This window comes from Salmo trutta, chromosome 17 (assembly GCF_901001165.1).
Source record: "Salmo trutta chromosome 17, fSalTru1.1, whole genome shotgun sequence".
In the NCBI taxonomy this organism is placed as follows: Eukaryota; Metazoa; Chordata; class Actinopteri; order Salmoniformes; family Salmonidae; genus Salmo; species Salmo trutta.
The window spans coordinates 476,745-503,821 of record NC_042973.1 but is presented as its reverse complement, the minus strand read 5'-3'; the positions used below and the strand labels follow the sequence as shown (position 1 = coordinate 503,821).

Genomic DNA, 27,077 nt, shown 5'->3' with positions numbered 1-27,077 from the left:
TCCCATGGAATAAATGTTGTGGATCTTAATGTTTTTCCTCATAATCCTGGATTATCGGACCACCATTTTATTGCGTTTACAATTGCAACAAATAATCTGCTCAGACCCCAACCAAGGAAGATTAAAAGTCGTGCTATAAATTCTCAGACAACCCAAAGATTCCTTGATGCCCTTCCAGACTCCCTCTGCCTACCCAAGGACGTCAGAGGACAAGAATCAGTTAACCACCTAACCGAGGAACTCAATTTAACCTTGCGCAATACCCTAGATGCAGTTGCACCCCTAAAAATTAAAAACATCTGTCATAAGAAACTAGCTCCCTGGTATACAGAAAATACACGAGCTCTGAAGCAAGCTTCCAGAAAATTGGAACGGAAATGGCGCCACACTAAACTGGAAGTCTTCCGACTAGCTTGGAAAGACAGTACCGTGCAGTATCGAAGAGCCCTCACTGCTGCACGATCATCCTATTTTTCCAACTTAATTGAGGAAAATAAGAACAATCCGAAATTTCTTTTTGACACTGTCGCAAAGCTAACTAAAAAGCAGCATTCGCAAATGGAGGATGGCTTTCACTTCAGCAGTAATAAATTTATGAACTTCTTTGAGGAAAAGATCATGATCATTAGAAAGCAAATTACGGACTCCTCTTTAAATCTGGGTATTCCTCCAGGGCTCCATTGTCCTGAGTCTGCACAACTCTGCCAGGACCTAGGATCAAGGGAGATACTAAAGTGTTTTAGTACTATATCTCTTGACATAATGATGAAAATAATCATGGCCTCCAAACCCTCAAGCTGCATACTGGACCCTATTCCAACTAAACTACTGAAAGAGCTGCTTCCTGTGCTTGGCCCTCCTATGTTGAACATAATAAACGGCTCTCTATCCACCGGATGTGTACCAAGCTCACTAAAAGTGGCAGTAATAAAGCCTCTCTTGAAAAAGCCGAATCTTGACCCAGAAATTATAAAAAACTATCGGCCTATATCGAATCTTCCATTCCTCTCAAAAAAAATTGAAAAAGTTGTTGCACAGCAACTCACTGCCTTCCTGAAGACAAACAATGTATACGAAACGCTTCAGTCTGGTTTTAGACCCCATCATAGCACTGAGACTGCACTTGTGAAGGTGGTAAATGACCTTTTAATGACGTCAGACCGAGGCTCTGCATCTGTCCTCATGCTCCTAGATCTTAGTGCCGCTTTTGATACCATCGATCACCACATTCTTTTGGAGAGATTGGAAACCCAAATTGGTCTACATGGACAAGTTCTGGCCTGGTTTAGATCTTATCTGTCGGAAAGATATCAGTTTGTCTCTGTGAATGGTTCGTCCTCTGACAAATCAATTGTAAATTTCGGTGTTCCTCAAGGTTCCGTTCTAGGACCACTATTGTTTTCACTATATATTTTACCTCTTGGGGATGTCATTCGAAAACATAATGTTAAATTTCACTGCTATGCGGACGACACACAGCTGTACATTTCAATGAAACATGGTGAAGCCCCAAAATTGCCCTCGCTAGAAGCCTGTGTTTCAGACATAAGGAAGTGGATGGCTGCAAATTTTCTACTTTTAAACCCGGACAAAACAGAGATGCTTGTCCTAGGTCCCAAGAAACAAAGAGATCTTCTGTTGAATCTGACAATTAATCTGGATGGTTGTACAGTCGTCTCAAATAAAACTGTGAAGGACCTCGGCGTTACTCTGGACCCTGAGCTCTCTTTTGAAGAACATATCAAGACTGCTTCAAGGACAGCTTTTTTCCATCTACGTAACATTGCAAAAATCAGAAACTCTCTGTCCAAAAATGACGCAGAAAAATTAATCCATGCTTTTGTTACTTCTAGGCTCGACTACTGCAATGCTCTACTTTCCGGCTACCCGGATAAAGCACTAAACAAACTTCAGTTAGTGCTAAATACGGCTGCTAGAATCCTGACTAGAACCAAAAAATTTGATCATATTACTCCAGTGCTAGCCTCCCTACACTGGCTTCCTGTTAAGGCAAGGGCTGATTTCAAGGTTTTACTGCTAACCTACAAAGCATTACATGGGCTTGCTCCTACCTATCTTTCCGATTTGGTCCTGCCGTACATACCTACACGTACGCTACGGTCACAAGACGCAGGCCTCCTAATTGTCCCTAGAATTTCTAAGCAAACGGCTGGAGGTAGGGCTTTCTCCTATAGAGCTCCATTTTTATGGAATGGTCTGCCTACCCATGTGAGAGACGCAGACTCAGTCTCAACCTTTAAGTCTTTACTGAAGACTTATCTCTTCAGTAGGTCCTATGATTAAGTATAGTCTAGCCCAGGAGTGTGAAGGTGAACGGAAAGGCTGGAGCAACGAACCGCCCTTGCTGTCTCTGCCTTGTCGGTTCCCCTCTTCCCACTGGGATTCTCTGCCTCTAACCCTTTTACAGGGGCTGAGTCACTGACTTACTGGTGTTCTTCCATGCCGTCCATGGGAGGGGTGCGTCACTTGAGTAGGTTGAGCCACTGACGTGGTCTTCCTGTCTGGGTTGGCGCCCCCCCCTTGGGTTGTGCCGTGGCGGAGATCTTTGTGGGCTATACTCGGCCTTGTCTTCGGACGGTAAGTTGGTGGTTGTAGATATCCCTCTAGTGGTGTGGGGGCTGTGCTTTGGCAAAGTGGGTGGGGTTATATCCTGCCTGTTTGGCCCTGTCCGGGGGTATCATCGGATGGGGCCACAGTGTCTTCTGATCCCTCCTGTCTCAGCCTCCAGTATTTATGCTGCAGTAGTTTATGTGTCGGGGGGCTAGGGTCAGTCTGTTACATCTGGAGTATTCTCTTGTCTTATCCGGTGTCCTGTGTGAATGTAAATATGCTCTCTCTAATTCTCTCTTTCTTTCTTTCTCTCGGAGGACCTGAGCCCCAGGACCATGCCTCAGGACTACCTGGCATGATGACTCCTTGCTGTCCCCAGTCCACCTGGCCATGCTGCTGCTCCAGTTTCAACTGTTCTGCCTGCGGCTACGGAACCCTGACCTGTTCACCGGACGTGCTTGTTGCACCCTCGACAACTACTATGATTATTATTATTTGACCATGCTGGTCATTTACGAACATTTTAACATCTTGACCATGTTCTGTTATAATATCCACCCGGCACAGCCAGAAGAGGACTGGCCACCCCTCATAGCCTGGTTCCTCTCTAGGTTTCTTCCTAGGTTTTTGGCCTTTCTCAGGAGTTTTTCCTAGGGAGTTTTTCCCAGCCACCGTGCTTCTTTCACATGCATTGCTTGCTGTTTGGGGTTTTAGGCTGGGTTTCTGTACAGCACTTTGTGATTTCAGCTGATGTACGAAGGGCTATATAAATAAATTTGATTTGATTTGATTTGATGTATCATGGGTAATCCTCTGAAGTGAGAACCTATTGGCCATGTTGGAGAGCATCACAACCGTAATGTATCATGGGTAATCCTCTGAAGTGAGAACCTATTGGCCATGTTGGAGAGCATCACAACCGTAATGTATCATGGGTAATCCTCTGAAGTGAGAACCTATTGGCCATGTTGGAGAGCATCACAACCGTAATGTATCATGGGTAATCCTCTGAAGTGAGAACCTATTGGCCATGTTGGAGAGCATCACAACCGTAATGTATCATGGGTAATCCTCTGAAGTGAGAACCTATTGGCCATGTTGGAGAGCATCACAACCGTAATGTATCATGGGTAATCCTCTGAAGTGAGAACCTATTGGCCATGTTGGAGAGCATCACAACCGTAATGTATCATGGGTAATCCTCTGAAGTGAGAACCTATTGGCCATGTTGGATAGCATCACAACCGTAATGTATCATGGGTAATCCCCTGAAGTGAGAACCTATTGGCCATGTTGGAGAGCATCACAACCGTAATGTATCATGGGTAATCCTCTGAAGTGAGAACCTATTGGCCATGTTGGAGAGCATCACAACCGTAATGTATCATGGGTAATCCTCTGAAGTGAGAACCTATTGGCCATGTTGGAGAGCATCACAACCGTAATGTATCATGGGTAATCCTCTGAAGTGAGAACCTATTGGCCATGTTGGAGAGCATCACAACCGTAATGTATCATGGGTAATCCTCTGAAGTGAGAACCTATTGGCCATGTTGGAGAGCATCACAACCGTAATGTATCATGGGTAATCCTTTGAAGTGAGAACCTATTGGCCATGTTGGAGAGCATCACAACCGTAATGTATCATGGGTAATCCTCTGAAGTGAGAACCTATTGGCCATGTTGGAGAGCATCACAACCGTAATGTATCATGGGTAATCCTCTGAAGTGAGAACCTATTGGCCATGTTGGAGAGCATCACAACCGTAATGTATCATGGGTAATCCTCTGAAGTGAGAACCTATTGGCCATGTTGGAGAGCATCACAACCGTAATGTATCATGGGTAATCCTCTGAAGTGAGAACCTATTGGCCATGTTGGAGAGCATCACAACCGTAATGTATCATGGGTAATCCTCTGAAGTGAGAACCTATTGGCCATGTTGGAGAGCATCACAACCGTAATGTATCATGGGTAATCCTCTGAAGTGAGAACCTATTGGCCATGTTGGAGAGCATCACAACCGTAATGTATCATGGGTAATCCTTTGAAGTGAGAACCTATTGGCCATGTTGGAGAGCATCACAACCGTAATGTATCATGGGTAATCCTCTGAAGTGAGAACCTATTGGCCATGTTGGAGAGCATCACAACCGTAATGTATCATGGGTAATCCTTTGAAGTGAGAACCTATTGGCCATGTTGGAGAACATCACAACCGTAATGTATCATGGGTAATCCTCTGAAGTGAGAACCTATTGGCCATGTTGGAGAGCATCACAACCGTAATGTATCATGGGTAAATTGTGACTGACTGGTCTACACATAATAATGAGTAGTTATTTATGGTGCCAGGTGACTTGTAGATCAGTCAGTTGTCAGTCTTCCAACTTGCTCTGGTCACTAATTAATCCAAAGCACCAGCACCACACTTAGGCAGAAAAACACGTTCTATTGAGAACTGTCTGGGAATCATTGTTTCCCTGTTTGTTACTCAAAGATACAGTATTTTAATTATTATGTCATAGACCAAATTCACTGCAATACACTTGTCTCAAATATACTATCATAACTACACAGAACCATCACAGACCCATTGTAAAATGAGAGGCCTTGGGCTTGTTTGACATGGCAGCCAAGAGTGCAGGCGACTGCCAACTGACTAATATACAAACAAACTTGCTTGATAAATAACTGCTCATTATTATTTGTAGATCAGTCAGTCATAATTTACCCTTGATACATTACTGTTTTAATTCTCTCGAACATGGCCAGAGTCTATAATGTGATAATGTGTCCAAGTGCACAAGCAACATGCCTAGCTCCGCCCACTGGGGCGTGGCTTGCGGAGCGCTCTTTGCAGTCTGCTACCGGACTTTCTTATTTCCGCTCCGTGATTCATATCATCACACCGGGAAGCAACATAAATCAAACATCCGATCATCATTCCTGACTTATTGCGCTCAGCCAACGCGTTAAAAGTCATGGACAAACTTAAAGCAGTTTTGAGCGGAACGGATGGCCTCAATGAAAACGGCAACATCTTGCAGGTAAAAAAACTAATTGATCAAATGTAGTATAAATTGATATTATAGACTAATATTTAAACATTTAGTCCACTGTCATTATTATATAAACGTAATAATAATTTGTGATTTACCCATTAAAGTGTAAAATATATGAAAGAAAACGAATCTAATTTAATGTGAAGTATATTCCTAAATCAATGCATCTTCTCTCTCATCATGTGAACCTGTGGCTCCTCACTGAATGGCTTTACTTGGTTCAGGCAGCGAATGAAGCGTCTACTTTGGGTTGGGGTACACGAGTGAAGGGATTTATTATCTGTTTTGTGATTGGGGTCACCTGCTCAGTCTTGGTAAGTGGATTTGAATATGTTGCTTTCCTACATACAATTATTTGCAGTATTACAATGTGTGTTTGTGCTTATTAGCGCACCACCCATTTCTGATCAGGAGACACCTTGTGCATCCAGAGATGTGGTGCTACAGGTTTATCCAGCGCTCAGGAATGTGCAACATCTCTTTTGTTTAATTGAGAGGCATTGTGTGCTCTTCTTTTCAGGTGAAACACGTTTCCTACATGTGCTCTGCCCCACATGACTTAAAGGGATACTTTTGCTTTTAGCAATGAAGCACCTTTATCTACTTCCCCCAGAGTCAGATGAACTCAAGGATACAATTTTTATGTCTCTGCATGCAGTTTGAAGGAAGTTGCTAACTAGTGGTAGCGCAATTGCTAACTAGTGTTAGCACAATGACTGGCAGTCTATGGGAACAGCTAGCATGCTAGCTGTTCCTGTAAACTTCCAGTCATTGTGCTTTGAGTTAGCTTTGGCTCAGGAAACTACCTCTAACTTTTTTCATACTGGACACAGCGACATACAAATGGTATCCACAAGTTCATCTGACTCTGGGGAAGTAGGTAAAGGGCTTCGTTGCCAAAATCCCTTTAAAGGAAATAGTTCACTTGCAGCTTGTTTTACTGGGTACACCTGACAAACTGGCGTTAGTCACTAATTTATGGTCTGGCAGGAAATCTGGCATGGTTCTATAGGAGTCCTGTAGGACTCCTGTAGGACTCGTAGATACCTTACAGCCCCCATGCATCATCACTGTATGTCTAATAAACCACTGTTTATTTCATAAAAATAACTCCAAACATATTTTTTATCATTTATTTCCCTGAGCCTTCTTTTGCCATTGACATTCTCAATCAGGGTGTGTTGATACAAATTAAAATGTATTTACATACACAGCCCTGCTTGGCAGATAGAATTGTCTAGACCAGGAGGTTCAACTCTTACACTACGAGGTCCGGTGCTTCAAGGTTTTCTGTTCTACCGGATAGTGAATTGTACACACCTGGTGTCCCAGGTCTAAATCAGTCCCTGATTGGAGGGGAACAATGAAAAATGCAGTGGAACTGGCTTCGAGGTCCAGCGTTGAGTTTGAAGGGTCTAGACTCTCTAGAAGCTTACTCCGCTTACCCCTTCATAGTAGGAGGATGCATGTGCAAATAAAACATGACTGGTCATTGGTCAGAATAATCTGATCAGATTGTGATGTCATGCTCTGGGACAAAAACTCCATCCCACATGAACAGGCTGAAATTCCTTGCATTGTTTTCAAAATGCTCTTACATTTTAAAAGGCAATTCTCATAATTTTCACAATTTCAGTGTTATTTCGACATCATAGTGTGGAAATATCATAAAAACAGTAGGAAATCACGTTTTTGACTGCACTGCCCCTTTAAAAATTGTTATATTAATGACATCTGAGATTGACACTGATAAATTATCTGTCTTGCCTCTACAGGGAGTCTGTATGCTCTTCATCCCCAAAGTAGGAATCCTGCTCTTCATCATATTTTATACCTTTGGAAACATCTGTTCACTCTGCAGGTGAGATTCAGCAGAATGCCCTCAACACCTGACAACCTTTTCATTATGACTTTTCCTTCATGACAAATATGATTCAGTGAACTGTCAATGCCCTGATATGTGACTCTGTCCTTAGAAACATGTCAACAATGTATAAACAAAGAGGTTGATTGTGTCCTATGTGAGTGTTTCCTTAGCCGTCTCTAACTCAACCTAACCTGTCCTCGGCACCGTAGATAATAACAGTTCTGTCCTATCAGCACCATGTTCCTGATGGGACCAGTCAAACAGCTGAAGAGGATGTGTGACAAGACCAGAGCCCTGGCCACTACTATCATGTTGGTGAGTACCAGCTACTAATGCTAGGTTTAGAAAGGACTATATTCCCATTGCTGTCATTTTGTAGCACTGTGTGAATATGAAGAGAATGAGAATCCTAGAACGAAACCAAAGGTACATCAAGTTTGAATTAACTTATTTTCTGTTCTGTTTTTTTAGACATGTCTTGTGTTGACTCTCTGTGCAGCCTTCTGGGTGAGTTAAGCCTATATTTTGATGAATTTTGCGATGTTTTCAGCTAGGCGAAGTCTACGCCCGCTAGTCAGTGATTGGTCAACAGTACTACTCCTAGTAGAAGCAGCAACTATGGACAGGATTTCTTCAATTAAGTGTTTGTTGTCATTCAACGAGAGGCGACTAGTTTTAATGCGCATTTAACTTCAGAAATACTGTGCAAAACATCTTAGTTAGATGTCTAAATTAATGACAGATTTCTTGATTTATCTTAGATTCATTCTTATTTATTTTGAGGAAGTCTTATGGCTATGTTGCTACGGTGGCTCACGAGGGACAAACATAAATATTGCCAGGTCTTTAGGGAGTATGTGAGCACAGACCTTCGCCTAGCTGAGTTGTGCTAAGAGCAAACTGAACATGTGTGCTGCTAGGAGGAAATTGAACATATACACTACATGGCCAAAAGTACCTGCTCGTCGAACATCTCATTCCAAAAAACATGGGCATTAATATGGTGTTGATTTTCCCCCCCCTTTGCTGCTATAACAGCCTCCACTCTTCTGGGAAGGCTTTCCACTAGATGTTGGAACTCTGCTGCAGGGACTTGCTTCCATTCAGGCACAAGAGCATTAGTGACATGGGGCATTGATGTTGGGCGATTAGGCCTGGCTCGCAATCAGCATTCCAATTCATGCCAAATGTCTTTGATGGTTGAGTTTAGGGCACTGTGCAGGCCAGTCAAGTTCTTCCACAGCGATCTCAACAAAATATTTCTGTATGGACCTCGCTTTGTGCACGGGGGCATTGTCATGCTGAAACAGGAAAGGGCCTTCCCCAAACTGTTGCTACAAAGTTGGAAACACAGAATCATCTAGAATGTCATTCTATGCTGTAGTGTTAAGATTTCCCTTCACTGGAACTAAGGGGCCCGAACCATGAAAAATAGCCCCAGACCATTATTTCTCCTCCACCAAACTTTACAGTTGTCACTATGCATTGGTGCAGGTAGCATTCGCCAAACCCAGATTTGTCTGTCGGACTGCCTGATGGTGAAGTGTGATTCATCACTCCAGAGAACGTGTTTCCACTGCTCCAGAGTCCAATGGTGGCGAGCTTTACACCACTCCAGCCAATGCTTGGCATTGCGCATGGTGATCTTAGGCTTGTGTGCGGCTGCTCTGCCATGGAAAACCCATTTCATGAAGCTCCCGAGGAACAGTTCTTGTTCTGACGTTGCTTCCAGAGGCAGTTTGGAACTCGGTAGTGAGTGTTGCACCTGTAGTCCAAGATCAGCTCCTTTGTCTTGATCATGTTGAGGGAAAGGTTGTTGTCCTGGCACCACACGGCCAGGTCTCTGACCTCTTCCTTATAGGCTGTCTCATCGTTATTAGTGATCAGGCCTACCACTGTTGTTGTTGTCGGAAACTTAATGTTGGAGTTGTTTGGCCATTCAGTCGTGGGTGAACAGAGTACAACAGGGGACTAAGCACCCCTGACGGGCCCCCGTGTTGAGGATCAGTGTGCCAGATGTGTTGTTGCCTACCCCATACCACCTGGGGTCTGGACGTCCAGGATCCAGTTGCAGAGAGAGGTGTTTAGTCCCAGGGTCCTTAGTGATGAGCTTTGAGGGCACTATGGGGTGGGAAAGGGCAGTGTGGAGTGCAATAGAGATTGCGTCATCTGTGGATCTGTTGGTGCACTATGCAAATTGGAGTTTGAGTGGGTCTAGGGTTTCTGGGATTATGGTGTTTGTGAGCCATGACCAGCCTTTCAAAGCACTTCATTGCTACTGGCGTGAATGCTACGGGTTGGTATTCATTTAGGCAGGTTGCCTTGGTGTTCTTGGGGCACAGGGACTATGGAGGTCTACTTGAAACATGTTGGTGTAACAGACTCGGTCAGGGACAGGTTGAAAATGTTGGTGAAGACACTTGCCAGTTGGTCAGTGCATGCTCTGAGTACACGTCCTGGTAATCCGTCTGGCCCTGCGGCCTTGTGAAAGTTGACCTGTTTAAAGGCCTTACTCACATTGGCTACGGAGAGCATGATCACACAGTCGTCCGGAACAGCTGGTGCTCTCATGCATGCTTCAGTGCTACTTGCCTCGAAGCGCGGATAAAGTAATTTAGCTCGTCTGGTAGGCTAATGTCACTGAATTCCATGAAGTGTGGAAGAGGTGAGTCAAACGTTTGGACACATCTACTCATTCAAAGGTTTTTATTTTTTATTTTTACTATTCTCAACATTGTAGAATAATAGTGAAGACATCAAATCCTATAGTAACCAAAAAAAGTGTTAAACAAATCAATGTCTGTCTGGCTGGCTGGTGTCTCAATGTATGCGGATGACTCAACACAAAACTATGTCAGCTACTACAGCAACTGAAATTACTGCAACACTTAACAAAGAGTTGCAGTTAGTTTCAGAGTGGGTGGCAAGGAATACGTTAGTCCTAAATATTTCTAAAACTAAAATCATTGTATTGGGACAAATCCTTCACTAAACCCTAAACATAACTCAATCTTGTAATGAATCATGTGGAAATTGAGCAAGTTGGTGACTAAACTGCTGTGAGTATAGACTGTCATGGTCAATACATTTTGATACAAAAGTAGCTATTTTATTTGGTCATTTCAGACCAACGGGCAAGTGTCTAATGTCACTGACATTTTCAACCTCTCCCTGTCTGAGTCTGTAATATCAACATGTTTCAAGCAGACCACCATAGTCCCTGTGCCCAAGAACACTAAGGTAACCTGCCTAAATGACTACCGACTCGTAGCACTCACGTCTGTAGCCATGAAAGGCTGGTCCTGGCTCACATCAACACCATTATCCCAGAAACCCGAGACCCACTCCAATTTGCATACCGCCCTAACAGATCCACAGATAAAGCAATCTCTATTGCATTCCACACTGCCCTTTCCCTCCTGGACAAAAGGAACACCTATGTGAGAATGCTGTTCATTGACTACAGCTCAGCATTCAACACCATAGTGCCCTCAAAGCTCATCGATAAGCTAAGGACCCTGGGACTAAACAACTCCCTTCGCAACTGGATCCTGGACTTCCTGACGGGCTGCCCTCAGGTGGTGAGGGTAGGTAACAACCCATCCGCCACGCTGATCCTCAACACAGGGGCCCCTCAGGGGTGCGTGCTCAGTCCCCTCCTGTACTCCCTGTTCACTCATGGCTGCATGGCCAAGCACGACTCCAACACCATTAAGTTTGCTGGTGACACAACAGTGGTAGGCCTGATCACAGACAATGATGAGACAGCCTATAGGGAGGAGGTCAGAGACCAACAACCTCTCCCTCAATGTGATCAAGACAAAGGAGATGATTGTGGACTACAGGAAAAGGAGGACCGAGCATGCCCCCATTCTCGTAGACGGGGCTGTAGTGGAGAAGGTTGAGAGCTTCAAGTTCCTTGGTGTCCACATCACCAACAAACTAACATGGTCCAAACACACTAAGACAGTCGTGAAGAGGGCACGACTATTCCCCCCAAGAGACTGAAAAGATTTGGCATGGGTCCTCAGATCCTCAAAAGGTTCTACAGCTGAACCATCGAGAGCATCCTGACTGGTTGCATCACTGCCTGATATGGCAACTGCTCGGCCTTCAACCACAAGGCAGTACAGAGGGTAGTGTGTACGGCCCAGTACATCACTGGGGCTAAGCTTCCTGCCATCCAGGACCTCTATACAAATCAGTGTCAGAGAAAGGCCCTACAAATTGTCAGACTCCAGCCACCCTACTCATAGACTGTTCTCTCTGCTACCGCACGGCAAGCGGTACCGGAGCACCAAGTCTAGTTCCAAGAGGCTTCTAAACAGCTTCTACCTCCAAGCCATAAGACTCCTGAACACCTAATCAAATGGCGACCCAGACTATTTGCATTGCCAACAAGGCAGGTCCTGTAGACCCTAGTTTTGTCGCACCTGAACTGCTGTCCAGTCCTGTGCTCCGGTGCCACAATGAGGGACTTTGCAATTGGCTCAGAACAGGGCAGCACAGTTGGGCCTTGGGTGTACACAGAGAGCTAACATTAAGAATATGGTGGTCTTTCCTGGCTCAAAGTGGAGGAGAGTTTGACTTCATCACTACTTGTTGAATAAACCGAGCTGTCTGTCTAAACTACTGGCAGACACCCATGCATACCCCACAAGACATGCCACCAGAGGTCTGTCTAAACTACTAACACACAGCTCAGACACCCATGCATACCCCACAAGAGGAGAGAATGTTACAGTCCCCAAGTCCAGAACAGACTATGGGAGGCGCACAGTACTACATAGAGCCTTGACTACATGGAACTCTATTCCACATGTAACTCATGCAAGCAGTAGAGTCAGATGTAAAAAACAGATAAAAATACACTATGGAACAGCGGGGACTGTGAAGCAACACAAACACAGGCACAGACACATGCATGCACACACAAATGATAACATACTCATGGATTTAGTACTGTAGATATGTGGTCGTGGTGGTGGTGGAGTAGGGGCCTGAGGGCACACAATGTGTTGTGAAATCTGTGAATGTATTGTAATATGTTTACAATTGTATAAACTGCCTTAATTTTGCTGGACAACAGGAAGAGTAGCTGCTGCTTTGGCAGACGCTAATAGGGATCCATAATAAATACTGAGACTGAGAAACAACACAAACGGGCACAGGCACATTTTATTTGTCACACACGTGTTTAGCAGATGTTGTTGCGGGTGTAGCGAAATGCTTGTGTTTCTAGCTCCAACAGTGCAGTATTATCTAACAATACACACAAGTCTAAAGTAGAGAAATTGAGAATATAAATATTTGAACGAGCAATTTCAGAGTGGCACAGGCTAAGATACAGTAGGATAGAATACAGTTGAAGTCAGAAGTTTACACACTCTACACACACACACACTCTAGAACACACACTCTATACACACACACACACACACACACACACACACACTCTACACACACACTCTAGCACACACACTCTATACACATGTACATTGAAATATTGTTGTATGGTGGTATTATACATGTTGTATTGTAGATATGTAGTGGTGGTATTATACATGTTGTATTGTAGTGGTGGTGGTATTATACATGTTGTATTGTAGTGGTGGTGGTATTATACATGTTGTATTGTAGTGGTGGTGGTATTATTATACATGTTGTATTGTAGTGGTGGTGGTATTATTATACATGTTGCATTGTAGTGGTGGTATTATTATACATGTTGCATTGTAGTGGTGGTGGTATTATTATACATGTTGCATTGTAGTGGTGGTGGTATTATACATGTTGTATTGTAGTGGTGGTGGTATTATACATGTTGCATTGTTGTGGTGGTGGTATTATACATGTTGCATTGTAGTGGTGGTGGTATTATACATGTTGCATTGTAGTGGTGGTGGTATTATACATGTTGCATTGTAGTGGTGGTGGTATTATACATGTTGCATTGTAGTGGTGGTGGTATTATACATGTTGCATTGTAGTGGTGGTGGTATTATACATGTTGCATTGTAGTGGTGGTGGTATTATACATGTTGCATTGTAGTGGTGGTGGTATTATACATGTTGCATTGTAGTGGTGGTGGTATTATACATGTTGTATTGTAGTGGTGGTGGTATTATACATGTTGCATTGTAGTGGTGGTGGTATTATACATGTTGCATTGTGGTGGTATTATACATGTTGCATTGTAGTGGTGGTGGTATTATACATGTTGTATTGTAGTGGTGGTGGTATTATACATGTTGTATTGTAGATATGTGGTGGTATTATACATGTTGTATTGTAGATATGTGGTGGTATTATACATGTTGTATTGTAGATATGTGGTGGTATTATACATGTTGTATTGTAGATATGTGGTGGTATTATACATGTTGTATTGTAGATATGTGGTGGTATTATACATGTTGTATTGTAGATATGTAGTGGTGTAATAATGTTATATGATGTACTTTGTTTGTACAGCTGAAGATGGAAGTTTACATACACCTTAGCCAAATACATTTAAACTCAGTTTTTTCACAATTCCTGACATTTAATCCTAGTAACAATTGCCTGTTTTATGTCAGTTAGGATCACCACTTTTATTTTAAGAATGTGAAATGTCATAATAGTAGAGTGTTTTATTTCTTTCATCACATTCCCAGTGGGTCAGTGTACATGCACTCAATTAGTATTTGGTAGCATTGCCTTTAAACTGTTTAACTTCGGTCAAAAGTTTCGGGTAGCCTTCCACAAGCTTCCCACAATAAGTTGGGTGAATTTTGAACCATTCCTCCTGACAGAGCTGTTGTAACTGAGTCAGGTTTGTAGGCCTTGCTCGCACATGTTTTTTCAGTTCTGCCCACAAATGTTCTATAGGATTGAGGTCAGGGCTTTGTGACGGCCCCTCCAATACCTTGACTTTGTTGTCCTTAACCTGTTGTGGTATAGGGAGCAGTATTTTCACGGCCGGATAAAAAACGTACCCGATTTAATCTGGTTACTACTCCTGCCCAGAAACTAGAATATGCATATAATTAGTAGATTTGGATAGAAAACACTCTAACGTTTCTAAAACTGTTTGAATGGTGTCTGTGAGTATAACAGAACTCATATGGCAGGCCAAAACCTGAGAAGATTCCATACAGGAAGTGCCCTGTCTGACAATTTGTTGTCCTTCTGTTGCATCTCTATTGAAAATACAGCATCTGTGCTGTAACGTGACACTTTCTAAGGCTTCCATTGGCGCTCTAAAGCCGCCAGAAAGTGGAATGGGGTGTCTGCTGTCTCTGGGCAAAGTACAGCCTGGGGACAGTGAGACTGAGATGCGCGTTCACGAGACTTCTCAATTTTTTTATCTTTCAGCCTTTGAATGAATACAACGTTGCCCGGTTGGAATATTATCGCTATTTTACGAGAAAGTAGCATAATTGTTTTAAACAGCGTTTGACATGCTTCTAAGTACGGTAATGGAATATTTTTTTGAAATCTTTTGTCACGAAATGCGCTCGCGCGTCACCCTTCGGATAGTGACCTGAACGCATGAACAAAACGGAGCTATTTGAATATAACTATGGATTATTTGGAACCAAAACAACATTTGTTGTTGAAGTAGAAGTCCTGGGAGTGCATTCTGACGAAGAACAGCAAAGGTAATCCAATTTTTCTAATAGTAATTCTGAGTTTAGGTTGTCCCAAACTTGGTGGGTGTCAAATTAGCTAGCCGTGATGGCCAAGCTATGTACTCAGAATATTGCAAAATGTGCTTTCGCCGAAAAGCTATTTTAAAATCGGACATAGCGATTGCATAAAGGAGTTCTATATCTATATTTCTTAAGCCATTTTGCCACAACTTTGGAAGTACAGTCGTGGCCAAAAGTTTTGAGAATGACACATATTAATTTCCAGAGTTTGCTGCTTCAGTGTCTTCAGATATTTTTGTCAGATGTTACTATGGAATACTGAAGTATAATTACAAGCATTTCATAAGTGTCAAAGGCTTTCATTGACAATTACATGAAATTGATGCAGAGTCAATATTTGCAGTGTTGACCCTTCTTTTTCAAGACCTCTGCAATCTGCCCTGGCATGCTGTCAATTAACTTCTGAGCCACATCCTGACTGATGGCAGCCCATTCTTGCATAATCAATGCCTGGAGTTTGTCAGAATTTGTGGGGTTTTGTTTGTCCACCCGCCTCTTGAGGATTGACCACAATTTCTCAATGGGATTAAGGTCTGGGGAGTTTCCTGGACATGGAGCCAAAATATCTATGTTTTGTTCCCAGAGCCACTTAGTTATCATTTTTGCCTTATGGCAAGGTGCGCCGTCATGCTGGAAAAGGCATTGTTCGTCACCAAACTGTTCCTGGATGGTTGGGAGAAGTTGCTCTCGGAGGATGTGTTGGTACCATTCTTTATTCATGGCTGTGTTCTTAGGCAAAAGTGTTAGTGAGCCCACTCCCTTGGCTGAGAAGCAACCCCACACATGAATGGTCTCAGGATGCTTTACTGTTGGCATGACACAGGATTGATGGTAGTGCTCACCTTGTCTTCTCCGGACAAGCTTTTTTTCCGGATGCCCCAAACAATCGGAAAGGGGATTCATCAGAGAAAATGACTTTACCCCAGTCCTCAGCAGTCCAATCCCTGTATCTTTTGCAGAATATCAGTATGTCCCTGATGTTTTTCCTGGAGAGAAGTGGCTTCTTTGCTGCCATTCTTGACACCAGGCCATCCTCCAAAAGTCTTCGCCTCACTGTGCATGCAGATGCACTCACACCTGCCTGCTGCCATTCCTGAACTTCAACTTTAGGAGACGGTCCTGGCACTTGCTGGACTTTCTTGGGCGCCCTGAAGCCTTCACAACAATTGAACCGCTCTCCTTGAAGTTCTTGATGATCTGATAAATGGTTGATTTTCAATCTTGCTGGCACCAATATCCTTGCCTGTGAAGCCCTTTTTGTGCAAAGCAATGATGACGGCACGTGTTTCCTTGCAGGTAACCATGTTTGAAAGAGGAAGAACAATGATTCCAAGCACCACCCTCCTGTTGAAGCTTCCAGTCTGTTATTCAAACTCAATCAGCATGACAGAGTGATCTCCAGCCTTGTCCTCGTCAACACTCACGCCTGTGTTAACGAGAGAATCATTGACATGATGTCAGCTGGTCCTTTTGTGGCAGGGCTGAAATGCAGTGGAAATGTTTTTGGGGGATTCAGTTCATTTGCATGGCAAAAAGGGACTTTGCAATTCATCTGATCACTCTTCATAACATTCTGGAGTATATGCAAATTGCCATCATACAAACTGAGGCAGCAGACTTTGTGAAAATTTTATATTTGTGTCATTCTCAAAACTTTTGGCCACGACTGTATGCTTGGGGTCATTGTCCATTTGGAAGACCCAATTGTGACCAAGCTTTAACTTCCTGATTGATGTCTTGAGATGTTGCTTCAATATATCCACATCATTTTCCTTCCTCATGAAGCCATCTATTTTGTGAAGTGCACCAGTCCCTCCTGCAGCAAAGCACCCCCACAACATGATGCTGCCACCCCCGTGCTTCACGGTTGGGATGGTGTTCTTCGGCTTGCAAACCTCTCCCTTTTTCCTCCAAACATAATGATGGTCATTATGGCCAAACGGTTCTATTTTTGTTTCATCAGACCAGAGGACATTTCTCCAAAAAGTACAATCTTTGTCCCCGTGTGCAGTTGCAAACCGTAGTCTGTTTTTTTTATGGCGGTTTTGGAGCAGTGGCTTCTTCCTTGCTGAGCGGCCTTTCAGGTTATGTCGATATAGGACTCATTTTACTGTGGCTATAGATACTTTTGTACCTGTTTCCTCCAGCATCTTCACAAGGTCCTTTGCTGTTGTTCTGGGATTTTGTAAGTCGCTCTGGATAAGAGCGTCTGCTAAATGACTTGAATGTAAATGGATTGATTTGCACTTTTCGCACCAAAGTACGTTCATGTCTAGGAGACAGAATGCGTCTCCTTCCTGAGCGGTATGACGGCTGTGTGGTCACATGGTGTTTTTACTTGCGTACTATTGTTAGTACAGATGAATGTGGTACCCTCGGGTTTGGAAATTGCTCCCAACGATGAACCAGACTTGTGGAGGTCTACAATTGTTTTTCTGAGGTCTTGGCTGATTTTCTTTTGATTTTCCCATGATGTCAAGCAAAGAGGCACTGAGTTTGAAGGTAGGCCTTGAAATACATCCACATGTACACCTCCAATTGACTCAAATGATGTCAATTAGCCTATCAGAAGCTTCAAAAGCCATGACATAATTTTCTGGAATTTTCCAAGCTGTTTAAAGGCACAGTCAACTTAGTGTATGTAAACTTCTGACCCACTGGAATTGTGATACAGTAAATTATATGTGAAATAATCTGTCTGTAAACAATTGTTGGAAAAATTACTTGTGTCATGTACTAAGTAGATGTCCTAACCGACTTGCCAAAACTATAGTTTGTTAATAAGACATTTGTGGAGTTGTTGAAAAACGAGTTTTAATGACTCCAACCTAAGTGTATGTAAACTTCCCACTTCAACTTTATATATATATATATTTTTTATTTTTTATTTTTTATTTTTTTTGCACATGTGACATGCTGGTAGAAATTAGGTAAAATGAATTTAAGTTCCCGGACAGTAGGAGCAATGCCTCTGGATGAGCATTTTCTTGTTTGCTTATGGTTCTATACAGCTCGTTGAGTGTGGTCTTAATGCCAGCATCTGTTTGTGGTGGTAAATAGACAGCTACGAAAAACAAACTCTCTTGGTAAATATTGTGGTCTACAGCTTCATATGAGATATTCTACCTCAGGCGAGCAAAACCTTGAGTCTTTTTAATATTAGATTTTATTATATTAGATCACCAGCTGTTATTGACAAATCGACACAAATCCACTAATTTGAAGGGATGTGTACATACTTGTGTGTGTATATATAGTGTGTGTGTGTGTGTGTGTGTGTGTGTGTATATATATATAATGTATGTTCTGATAGGCGCAAACTGAACATACAGTGCATTTGGAAAGTATTCAGACCCCTTTTTCCACATTTTGTGTTACAGCCTTATTCTAAAATTAATAAAATCCCCTCAATCTACACACAATACCCCATAATGACAAAGCAAACATTTTGCAAATTGGGCGACGTACAATTGGCCAGTGTAGGCCGTCATTGTAAATAAGAATTTGTTCTTAACTGACTACTTGCCTAGTTCAATACAAAAAATATTTGTTTCTGTTATGTAGAATACTATCATTATGTGATCTTGCAGTCATTGATTCAGCTTTGATCTAACTTTATTAAAACAAGCACCATTTGCCTGAGTTGTCAGTTCTCTGCATGTAAAGTACACAATATGCAAAACGTGATCCGAGTCGGACCCGCAGCCACGGCCGATAATTAATTAATTAATTAATTAATTAATTAATTTAATTAATTAAAAGGTTTAAGCCGTCCTCAGACGTATGTTCAGTGCATTCGGAAAGTATTCAGACCCCTTGACTTTTTCCACATTTTGTTACGTTACTGCCTTATTCTAAAATTGATTGTTCCTCATCAATTTGAATTTAATCTACACACAATACCCCATAATGACAAAGTGGAAAGAGGTTTTTTGAAAGTTAATTTATTAAAAATAAAAAAAGGTATCACGTTTACATAAGTATTCAGATCCTTAACTCAGTACTTTGTTGAAGCACCTTTGGCAGCGTTTACAGCCTCGAGTCTTCTTGGGTATGACGCTACAAGCTTGGCACACCTTTTATTTGGGGAGTTTCTCCCATTCTTCTCTGCAGATCCTCTCAAGCTCTGTCAAGTTGGATGGGGAGCGTTGCTGCACAGCTAGTCAGGTCTCTCCAGAGATGTTCGATCGGGTTCAAGTCCGGGCTCTGGCTGGGCCACTCAAGGACATTCAGAGACTTGTCGCAAAGCCTATCCTGCGTTGTCTTGGCTGTGTGCTTATGGTTGTTGTCCTTCTGGAAGGTTCTCCCATCTCCACACATGAACTCTAGAGTTCTGTCAGAGTGACCATCGGGTTCTTGGTCACCTCACTGACAAAGGCCTTTCTCCCCCGATTGCTCAGTTTGGCCGGGCGGCCAGCTCTAGGAATAGTCTTGGTGGTTCCAAACTTTTTCCATTTCAGAATGATGGAGGCAACTGGGTTCTTGGGGACCTTCAATGCTGCAGACTTTTTTTTCTGGTACCCTTCCAGATCTGTGCCTCGACACAATCCTGTCTCGGCGCTGTACAGACAATTCCTTCAACCTCATGGCTTGGTTTTCGCTCTGACATGCACTGTACTTGAGTAAAAGTATTTGGCTTTAAATATACTTAAGTATCTAAAGTCAAAATATTCATAATTTAAAATTCCTTATTATGCAAACCAGACAGCACATTTTCTTGTTTCTTTAATTTAGGGATATCCAGGGGCACACTCCAACATCCAGACATTTAATTTACAAACAAAGCATTTGTGTTTAATGTGTCTGCCAGATCAGAGGAAGTAAGGATGACCAGGGATGTTTCCTTGATAAGTGGTTAAATTAGACCATTTTCTTTTGGGTATCAGGGAAATGTATGGAGTAAAAAGTACATTATTTTCTTTAGGAATGTAGTGAAGTAAAAGTTGTGAAATATGAATTAGTAGAGTACAGATACCCCAAAAAAAACGACTTAAGTAAAAATACTTGAAAGTACTACTTAAGTACTTTACACCACTGGCTGTAATGTAACAATGTGGAAAAAGTCAAGGGGTCTGAATACTTTCCAAAGGCACTGTATACATATGAAATGGGTAAAACAGTATTTATACATTATTAAAATGACCAGTGTTCCATTATTAAAGTGACCAGTGATTCCATGTCTATGTACATAGGGCAGAAGCCTCTAAGGTACAGGGTTGAGTGGTACCTGGCTAGTGACAGTGACTAAAGTTCAGGGCAGGGTACTGGACAGGGGCCGGCTAGTGGTGACTATTTAACAGTCTGAATGCCTTGATAGCTGATTGAGTCCCAACTTTGATGCACCTATACTGACCTCGCTTTTTTGGCTGTTAGTGGGGTGAACAGGCTGTGGCTCGGGTGCCTGATATCTTTGATCTTTTTGGCCTTCCTGTGACACTGGGTGCTGCAAATGTCCTGGAGGACAGGTAGTATAGCCCCGGTGATGCGTCGGGCAGACCACACCACCCTCTGGAGAGCCCTGTGGTTGCGGACGGTGCTGTTGCCATACCAGGCAGTGATACAGCCTGACGGGATGCTCTTAATGGCGTATCTGTAAAAGTTTGAGTGTCTTAGGAGCCAAGCCGAATTACCATTGTACAGTCAGCAAGCAGTTTAGCAGTTACACCAGCGGGCCCCGGTGGCATTAAATTAATACAACCAAAAGCTTACCTTGATTTGGAAGAATTACAGTGTTGGGTAGCCATAGCCAGCAAGCTAACATAGCATCCCTTGTTTAAGCTGGGTGTTTGAGTAGGCTAAAGTAGCTAGTTGCATTTGCTAGCTAAGTGAAAAAGATGCAACTAAATATAGGTCTCTCTCACCTGCTTCTCCATTTTTTTTAAATAAATAAATTTGTTCAAAACTGTTAAAGTATTGTCTTTCTCTCTCTTTGAGTCAACTACTCAGCACATTTTATGCAGTGCTAGCTAGCTGTAGCTTATGCTTTTATTACTAGATTAATTCTATAATCCTTTGAGTGGACAACATGTCTGTTCTTGCTGCAAGAGCTCCGATTGGTTGGAAGACCTCCTCCGGAAGTTGTCATAATTACTGTGTAATTCAATCAAAGGGGGTGAGAACCATGAGCCTCCTAGGTTTTGTATTTAAGTCAATGTAGCCAGAGGAGGACAAACTAGCTGTTCATTATCATATCGGACCCGCAGCCACAAAAGTTATTTCCTGTTCAAGATCAGCGGTTACCTATAGTCTCATGGCTGAAGGTCAAAGTTCCCTGTAGCTGATGATCCATTTGATCATGATTAATAACTGTGTTTTATATTAGGTGATTAATAACTGTTTTTTTTCTAGTGGGTGAACTTTGGTCTCGCTTTGTTGTTTTGCATTTTGCAAGTCCTAGCATTTGCCTGGTGAGTTTGTTTTTGTTCCTATTGTAATATGTGTTCTAAATCTATGTATGATACATTTTCAGGCTTTGATGGATGTGGAATGTGTTTAATTGAATGATCTGTCTTCTCTTCTCTGCAGGTATGGCTTGTCATATATCCCTTTTATCAGGTTTGTTATCTTATCATTCATGAAGATCATTTTCTGTTTTAATGACTACAGTTTTGGGTCCATGTTGGAATTTATCAGAACAACTGAACAGATATGTATTTTGACATGATCCAGTATACCTGGTTGTTCCCTTGTTTTTACCCCAGAGATGCCATCCTGAAGATTATTACTATGTGTGTAAAGTGAAGACTCCAGGATGGCCTGTCAGCCTGAAGGAACAACTGCCTCAGTAACAGAGGATATCTTTGTGGTCTGAGCTCCATGGATATATGTTTGAAACTGAAAGTTGTATTGTCCATACCTGTTGACATGCTGCTTGAGGAGGCCAACCAACTCCTTATAGTAGAATTGTACTACCTCTATACACTTTTCCATTTAAATGTTTTTAATGGTATTTTTTTATCATTTGTATTTCCACTATTAGGGAAGTATTGTGCTTTGGGTTTATTTAGATGTTTTGACAATTTCTAGTGGAAACATTTGTCTCTTGCTGTGTATATCTGTGTACTACTGTGGGGGAAATTGTTGGTGATGAGAAGTAAGAACATGTAATTATTTGATCTAATTGTTTATTTTTTTTTCATAAGGTCTCTGCATATGCTGTAAATATGTGAATGTATTATAAAGGTTTATAAATGAAGGACTTTATTCATGCTAAATGGTTGTGATTCAGAAACATTGATGTTTTTACTAAAAATAAATATCTTCAGAGGTGGGTATACTTTAGCATAATGCTTTCCCATATCAAGCCAAAAACAGTAGAGGGAAGTCTGCAAGGAAAGATGTTTGTAACACATTCACCACACCTAGGAAAGATGTTTTCCTAATGGAATCAAGCCTGCGAGGAAACCACATTAGGGATGGAAGAGGAAGCGAGACATCCCACTCCCAAATGTTTCTGTTTGAATCGGCTGGCTAGCTGAGAATGTCACAAACGATGCGCATGCTTCAATGAGCCAGAAAGTTGTGGTTTTGGATGGCCAGATAGCAACAATGACAAGAAACTGTCGCGGGGAATCGTAAGTGGCTATTTTCAATTAGTTTTATCTTGTTCTTGATACTGTGTTGTTTTGACTGTCATTGCTAATATGGCAATAATTCGCTAGCTAGCTAACCAACAACGGTAACAATGTTTTTGAAAGACAAATGCTCATTGTGCAAATGTATGTTTTCAATAAACATTGGAGACAAAATCTAGTTTACATGTCAACAGTCTAAGCCAACCCGTCTGTTTTGCCCCACAGTTACACATGCGTCGGTTTTGTTGCTAAACAACTATCCCATCTATGGAAGTCAATGGCCGTGTTCGAGAGCATCAAAACGACTGCAGGCGACTAACAGATCTACAAATCACCTTGCATCATAAATAACGACTCATTATTATGTGTAGATCAGTTTGCCCATGATACTTTGTGGTTTTGATCCTCTCGCACACGGCCAAAGAACAAAGAAGTCTACTATCGCATAGAATAATGAGGAGGAGGAGCTCCGGACCCTTCTGTCCAAAGGTCATTTAGTCATTCATTGTAGTCATGGCGCTTTGTAGAGTTGCTAGTTTCTCACATTTTGTGTCAATTAACTCGTTCCTGGATTCCTCATGATATTAGTAGAGTCTAATTTAACCAACAAATACGATAGTAAAAAAAAAAGCTTACGTGTACAAGACTCTACATCAGAGGAGGCTGCTGAGGGGAGGACGGCCATAATAATGACCGGAACTTTGCTAATGGAATGGCTTCAAACACATGGAAACCATGGAAACCATGTGTTGGATGTACACTATTTGATACCATTCCACCTGTTCTGCTCCTGCCTTTCCTTTACCAAGAGCCCATCCTCCCCAATGAAGGTGCCACCAACAACCTGTGGTATACATGTCTGGCTGTGTTGGTGAAATTACTACATATCCCATGGAGCCAAGCTGGGAGAGGCTTCCCGTTGGCTGTGTTGGTGAAATCACTACATATCCCATGAAGCCGAGCTGGGAGAGGCTTCCCGTTGGCTGTGTTGGTAAAATCACTACATATCCCATGGAGCCGAGCTGGGAGAGGCTTCCCGTTGGCTGTGTTGGTAAAATCACTACATATCCCATGGAGCCGAGCTGGGAGAGGCTTCCCGTTGGCTGTGTTGGTAAAATCACTACATATCCCATGGAGCCGAGCTGGGAGAGGCTTCCCGTTGGCTGTGTTGGTAAAATAACTACATATCCCATGGAGCCGAGCTGGGAGAGGCTTCCCGTTGGCGAAATCACTACATATCCCATGGAGCCGAGCTGGGAGAGGCTTCCCGTTGGCTGTGTTGGTGAAATCACTACATATCCCATGGAGCCGAGCTGGGAGAGGCTTCCCGTTGGCCGTGTTGGTGAAATCACTACATATCCCATGGAGCCGAACTGGGAGAGGCTTCCCGTTGGCCGTGTTGGTGAAATCACTACATATCCCATGGAGCCGAGCTGGGAGAGGCTTCCCGTTGGCCGTGTTGGTGAAATCACTACATATCCCATGGAGCCGAACTGGGAGAGGCTTCCCGTTGTCACAAATGTCCATGACGCTAATGACACTGGTGGTTCTCAAAACTGAACTTGGATCCGTGTTAAGTAGCAATGATATCCTTCGCCACCGTCGTTTTACACACAACATGCACTTTAACACTCACCACATACGCTGCTGTTACTGTTTATTATCTATCCTTTACCCCTACCTACAGTATACTGCTGTTACTGTCTATTATCTATCCTTTACCCCTACCTACATTATACTGCTGTTACTGTCTATTATCTATCCTTTACCCTACCTACAGTATACCGCTGTTACTGTCTATTATCTATCCTTTACCCCTACCTACAGTATACTGCTGTTACTGTCTATTATCTATCCTTTACCCCTACCTACATTATACTGCTGTTACTGTCTATTATCTATCCTTTACCCTACCTACAGTATACTGCTGTTACTGTCTATTATCTATCCTTTACCCTACCTACAGTATACTGCTGTTACTGTCTATTATCTATCCTTTACCCCTACCTGCAGTATACCGCTGTTACTGTCTATTATCTATCCTTTACCCCTACCTACAGTATACTGCTGTTACTGTCTATTATCTATCCTTTACCCCTACCTACAGTATACTGCTGTTACTGTCTATTATCTATCCTTTACCCCTACCTACAGTATACTGCTGTTACTGTCTATTATCTATCCTTTACCCCACCTACAGTATACTGCTGTTACTGTCTATTATCTATCCTTTACCCCTACCTACAGTATACTGCTGTTACTGTCTATTATCTATCCTTTACCCCTACCTACAGTATACTGCTGTTACTGTCTATTATCTATCCTTTACCCCTACCTACAGTATACCGCTGTTACTGTCTATTATCTATCCTTTACCCCTACCTACATTATACTGCTGTTACTGTCTATTATCTATCCTTTACCCCTGCCTACAGTATACTGCTATTACTGTCTATTATCTATCCTTTACCCCTACCTACAGTATACTGCTGTTACTGTCTATTATCTATCCTTTACCCCTACCTACATTATACTGCTGTTACTGTCTATTATATATCCTTTACCCCTACCTACAGTATACTGCTGTTACTGTCTATCTATCCTTTACCCCTACCTACAGTATACTGCTGCTACTGTTTATTATCTATGCTGTTGCCTAGTCACTTTACCCCTACCTGCTGTATGTGTACATAGCTACCTCATACCTGAGGTATTTATGAAGTTTGGCAATGAGGATGAAAACTAGCATAGTTCAGCTAGCCAGCTAGTTTAGCCAGGGAAAACGAGCTCGGACTTAGGCTAATTAAAATCAAATCAAATTTTATTTGTCATGTGCCGAATACAACAGGTGTAGACCTTAACGTGAAATGCTTACTTACAAGCTCTTATCCAGCAATGCAGTTAAAGAAATAGATTTTAAAAGTGTTTAGGCCCTGATATCAGGAGGCTGTCAATAGTAAAACAAAGCTTAAAACAATGTTTGAGGGAGCCCTGAATCCACAAAATGCTTCCGAAAACACGGTAGACTCCTCCTCACCACTGGAGAGTACCAGTCTCTTTAGCTAACATTCCACCTAACCTGAGTCCCAGTCTCTTTAGCTAACATTCCACCTAGAGAGTACCAGTCTCTTTAGCTAACATTCCAATTAGAGAGTACCAGTCTCTTTAGCTAACATTCCACCTAGAGAGTACCAGTCTCTTCAGCTAACAATCCACCTAACCTGAGTACCAGTCTCTTTAGCTAACATTCCACCTAACCTGAGTACCAGTCTCTTTAGCTAACATTCCACCTAACCTGAGTACCAGTCTCTTCAGCTAACATTCCACCTAACCTGAGTACCAGTCTCTTTAGCTAACATTCCACCTAACCTGAGTACCAGTCTCTTTAGCTAACATTCCACCTAACCTGAGTACCAGTCTCTTTAGCTAACATTCCACCTAAACTGAGTACCAGTCTCTTTAGCTAACATTCCACCTAACCTGAGTACCAGTCTCTTTAGCTAACATTCCACCTAGAGAGTACCAGTCTCTTCAGCTAACATTCCACCTAGAGAGTACCAGTCTCTTTAGCTAACATTCCACCTAGAGAGTACCAGTCTCTTTAGCTAACATTCCACCTAGAGAGTACCAGTCTCTTCAGCTAAAATTCCACCTAACCTGAGTACCAGTCTCTTTAGCTAACATTCCACCTAACCTGAGTACCAGTCTCTTTAGCTAACATTCCACCTAGAGAGTACCAGTCTCTTCAGCTAACATTCCACCTAACCTGAGTACCAGTCTCTTTAGCTAACATTCCACCTAACCTGAGTACCAGTCTCTTTAGCTAACATTCCACGTAACCTGAGTACCAGTCTCTTTAGCTAACATTCCACCTAACCTGAGTACCAGTCTCTTTAGCTAACACTCCACCTAGAGAGTACCAGTCTCGTTAGCTAACATTCCACCTAAACTGAGTACCAGTCTCTTTAGCTAACATTCCACCTAACCCGAGTACCAGTCTCTTTAGCTAACATTCCACCTAACCTGAGTACCAGTCTCTTTAGCTAACATTCCACCTAGAGAGTACCAGTCTCTTTAGCTAACATTCCACCTAGAGAGTACCAGTCTCTTCAGCTAACATTCCACCTAACCTAAGTACCAGTCTCTTTAGCTAACATTCCACCTAACCTGAGTACCAGTCTCTTTAGCTAACACTCCACCTAGAGAGTACCAGTCTCTTTAGCTAACATTCCACCTAACCTGAGTACCAGTCTCTTTAGCTAACAATCCACCTAGAGAGTACCAGTCTCTTTAGCTAACATTCC

General features: G+C 42.4%; 1 protein-coding gene across 1 annotated transcript; it reads left to right on the top strand.

Moving 5' to 3' along the window:
* Positions 1–5,441: 5,441 nt before the first annotated feature.
* sft2d2a (SFT2 domain containing 2a) lies at positions 5,442–22,947 on the top strand. Its single transcript, XM_029695318.1, has 8 exons — positions 5,442–5,622; positions 5,862–5,951; positions 7,413–7,498; positions 7,738–7,819; positions 7,976–8,011; positions 21,548–21,606; positions 21,725–21,754; positions 21,901–22,947. The coding sequence occupies exons 1-8, from the start codon at positions 5,557–5,559 to the stop codon at positions 21,938–21,940; spliced, it is 489 nt and encodes a 162-aa protein (XP_029551178.1). The 5' UTR covers positions 5,442–5,556; the 3' UTR covers positions 21,941–22,947.
* The last annotated feature ends 4,130 nt before the right edge of the window (positions 22,948–27,077 follow it).

Bases quoted from the DNA above. Each gene is read 5' to 3' on its own strand.
- sft2d2a (XM_029695318.1), top strand. From the start codon at position 5,557: ATGGACAAACTTAAAGCAGTTTTGAGCGGAACGGATGGCCTCAATGAA. The intron at 5,952-7,412 runs GTAAGTGGATTT...TTGCCTCTACAG, and splicing joins GGGTCACCTGCTCAGTCTTG to GGAGTCTGTATGCTCTTCAT. The intron at 7,499-7,737 runs GTGAGATTCAGC...CTGTCCTATCAG, and splicing joins AACATCTGTTCACTCTGCAG to CACCATGTTCCTGATGGGAC.